Source organism: Lagopus leucura, unplaced genomic scaffold (genome assembly GCF_019238085.1).
Source record: "Lagopus leucura isolate 7727_CA_CO unplaced genomic scaffold, USGS_WTPT01 Super-Scaffold_100047, whole genome shotgun sequence".
Taxonomy (NCBI): domain Eukaryota; kingdom Metazoa; phylum Chordata; class Aves; order Galliformes; family Phasianidae; genus Lagopus; species Lagopus leucura.
The window spans coordinates 1,760,909-1,763,940 of NW_024962293.1; the positions used below are offsets into that span (position 1 = coordinate 1,760,909).

A 3,032-nucleotide genomic window follows, 5' to 3' on the forward strand; every position below is an offset into this window, starting at 1 on the left:
GAAGTGCACTACTCCAGCCACACAGCCCAAGGCTGGGGTTCATTCCCTTATTCTTTGGCAGCAAAATATTTGAACTAGGACTGAAATTCAAAGCATAGTATAAGTATTTCTATGAGGACTGTTTACACCAGCTTAAAGCAACCTCATAGCTCATTGCAGGATCATGCCCTAAATATTACCTATCTATCAATACAGTGTAAAAAACCCCAAACAAACAATTTCCCATTTCTGTTGTTTTTAAACAACAGGTTTTAAGTATTAACATGAGGTGAAAACAAGACCAAGGAAACTACAATATATGCCTGACTTTATTACTTTAACAGATGATGCAAACATTCCAACCTTGGTGCTTTACCAACAGTATGAAGCTACTGCTTTCCTGAACAAATAAATAACTGCAAAAACCAAAATATGAAAGCCCTCATTAAATAGATGGAACCCAAGACAGGAATGTAAAAAAAAAAAGGAAAAAAATATATAGGTCAAATTTTTAAAAATATTTTTGTAAGAGAATAACAATCAAAACAATTAATAAAACAAGGAGAAGGCGTGTGGCGTCTTCAGAGAACTTTTAACTGTCCTCAGCCTCAAGATTTATGTTATTTCCAAACTTTGCATAGAGCTGAACTTTCAGGTCACATAACACTCTCTGAATGGATTCCACACGGGATTCTAATGTTTCAATTTCTTCTTGTAAGCTTTTCTGAAAAAGAAAGAAATCATCCAGTTACGTAAAGCAAACTACGCCATATTTGTCAGCAACATACAAACGATTAAAAGGCACCTGTGGCAACTTTTTGTCAAGGTATACTGTAACACCTCCAGGGAGCCAAGTGAAACCTAGCAATACTTTGTATACTGACAACTCTGTTATGAACTTACATTTTGCACAAACTTCTCTCCTCAAAATCATAAACAAACACGAATGTATCACATTAGACAATTTGTAAAGGTGAATGATGAGAATAAGCACATGGAATGCATCATGGAAGATTCTGACTTATAGTCTGTAAATCCTTGTGTCAGACAGAACTTTGTGCTCCAATAGTAAACAGTGAAGTAAAGGAGCTCCATGTGCTCTGACAAACCTTTGCCTCCTCTAGCATCTCTTGCGTCTCTTCTTGGGAATGGCTAATGAAGACATCTCCAATTTGGTAGGGTATCAGAAGCGAATCATCATCAAGCATCATGATGTCATCACAGGCATCTTCCAAATTCTGAAGTTGTTTCTACCAAAACGTAAGAAAGGTGATCAATTTGTACTGCATGAGTTATTTCAGTGAACGCACTGTCACAGCATCAGCTGAATGATGAACTTCACATTTTGGGCTAAAATCCCACCTGCCAATATGACATCAATACCTTTAACAAAGCAGTTTTTTGAGACACATCTCAAATTCAGTGCAGTTGTGCCAGTAATTACATTTCTAGTCAAAACTCCCTGCGTCTCATTCACAGCATAATTAACAGCTTAAACAAAGGAAACACAGCAGACAAAGCTCACTTCTGCCTGATCTGCTGTCACAAAGGATTTACTTTATTTAGTTATCAGTATTTTCTGTGCTACAACCAGAAGTTAGCTCAACACAGCAAATGCAAAGCCCGCGTACCTTTTTCACTTCTATTTCTTCTTTCAGCTCTGTGATCCTGCTGGTGTTTCTTGCAAACTTGTTAATTTTCTGCTGATCTTCAAAAGTAACGTTGACATCTTCCGCAGCCTGCAAATACCAGAGGTCAACATGAAGGCTCCGTCTCCTCCGTTAGGTTCAAATTCAATCTTACCACAGAGGTTATCCTCACGAAGCTGGTGAGAAAACAACCCTCACAACAACCTGCTGACGCGTTCAATTCCTTACAGGGCCGCCAGCGCCCAGCGCAACGCTGGGAACGGGAACGGGCAGAGCCTCATAGGGGCCGGGATGGGACCGGCGCTGAGGGGACACGGCCCAGCGAGCCCACGAGCGAGATCCCGGCCCACAGACAGGCACTGAGCACAGAGAGCCGGGCAGGGCTGGGAAATCCCACCGCCAGCACTCACCGCTTTCTTCATGGTGGCGGCCATGTTGGCAGGGCCGAACTATTCGCCTTGCCCGCAGAGGAAGAGGCACGGGGGGAGAATGAGGAGAAAAACGATGACAGCGCTCAGCGGAGGCCACGAGGCGGCTCGAGGCTTCCGTTCGTCCTCCATCGCCACCCGCAGAGAGGCCATTTGCACAGAGCGGGCCGCGCCGACAACAACTCCCTCCCCCCTCTCCCCCCTGCAGCAGCACTTGGTACGGCCCACCTCCAGGCTGGGACACGTGACTCCGCCCTCCGCCGTCCGCGGCCAGGCGCCATGCTGCCGCCAGGGGGCGCCATGGAACTGCGGCGCCCAACAGCGCCTCCCTGCGTCGCGGCCGCTTTGCAGCGCAGCTGAGGTCGGTCACAGCCGCGGCTCGACTCGGCGCCCGGCCGCCCTCAGCGGTGCCCCCGAACAGCTGCAGCGCCCTGAGCAGAGGCTGAACCCCGGGCTTCGCCATCCAACCCCACTGCCTCTTTCTGGAAACAGCGGTGGAAAAGGCCTTCGAGTTCACATCTTTGCGGAGGGACTTTTTAAGCAACAATAAATATGTTTTCTGAGCTGCCCGGGGTTGCTTGTCCTAAACAGAAACTGGCGCTCAGGCTGCGTAATTGCCTCCACATGCTTAAGTTTATTTAGCTCCTCTCACGTCCACAAAACAAAACAACGGTAAAAAATGGGATCATCATCTCGTTTCACAACCGCGGGGGAGAGCGCTGGCAGCGGCATCCCGCTTCTGATGCTCAGCTGCTGCGGGTGCGAGGCCACGGTCTGCCAGCACAGGGCAATAGGTGGCTCTTACCCACACAGAGCCCCCAGCCGATGGGACCCCTGACAGCATTTTGTGCTGGGGTTGGCTACTGTGCCCGTGCTAGTGAAAACAGAGGCTGGGAGGCTCAGATGAAGCTCCTCAGGGCTCCATGCTGTGCCTGGCTTCAGTCTGACAACACCTTTCTGCAAAGTGATCGGTATC

The 3,032-nt window shown here is 47.7% G+C and overlaps 1 protein-coding gene across 1 annotated transcript; it reads right to left on the reverse strand.

Annotated features, from left to right (window-relative positions):
• Positions 1-290: 290 nt before the first annotated feature.
• Positions 291-2,202, reverse strand: PFDN4 (prefoldin subunit 4). The gene is made up of 4 exons (XM_042884924.1): positions 2,039-2,202; positions 1,611-1,718; positions 1,089-1,229; positions 291-703 (listed from the first exon to the last, which is right to left on the reverse strand). The coding sequence occupies exons 1-4, from the start codon at positions 2,060-2,062 to the stop codon at positions 572-574; spliced, it is 405 nt and encodes a 134-aa protein (XP_042740858.1). The 5' UTR covers positions 2,063-2,202; the 3' UTR covers positions 291-571.
• Between the last annotated feature and the right edge of the window lie 830 nt (positions 2,203-3,032).

Excerpts from the sequence above, each read along its gene's own strand:
- PFDN4 (XM_042884924.1), bottom strand. The coding sequence starts at position 2,062 with ATGGCCGCCACCATGAAGAAAGCG. Across the intron at positions 1,719-2,038 it reads CCGCCACCATGAAGAAAGCG|GCTGCGGAAGATGTCAACGT; the intron begins GTGAGTGCTGGC and ends TGGTATTTGCAG. Across the intron at positions 1,230-1,610 it reads AAGAAATAGAAGTGAAAAAG|AAACAACTTCAGAATTTGGA; the intron begins GTACGCGGGCTT and ends ACGTTTTGGTAG.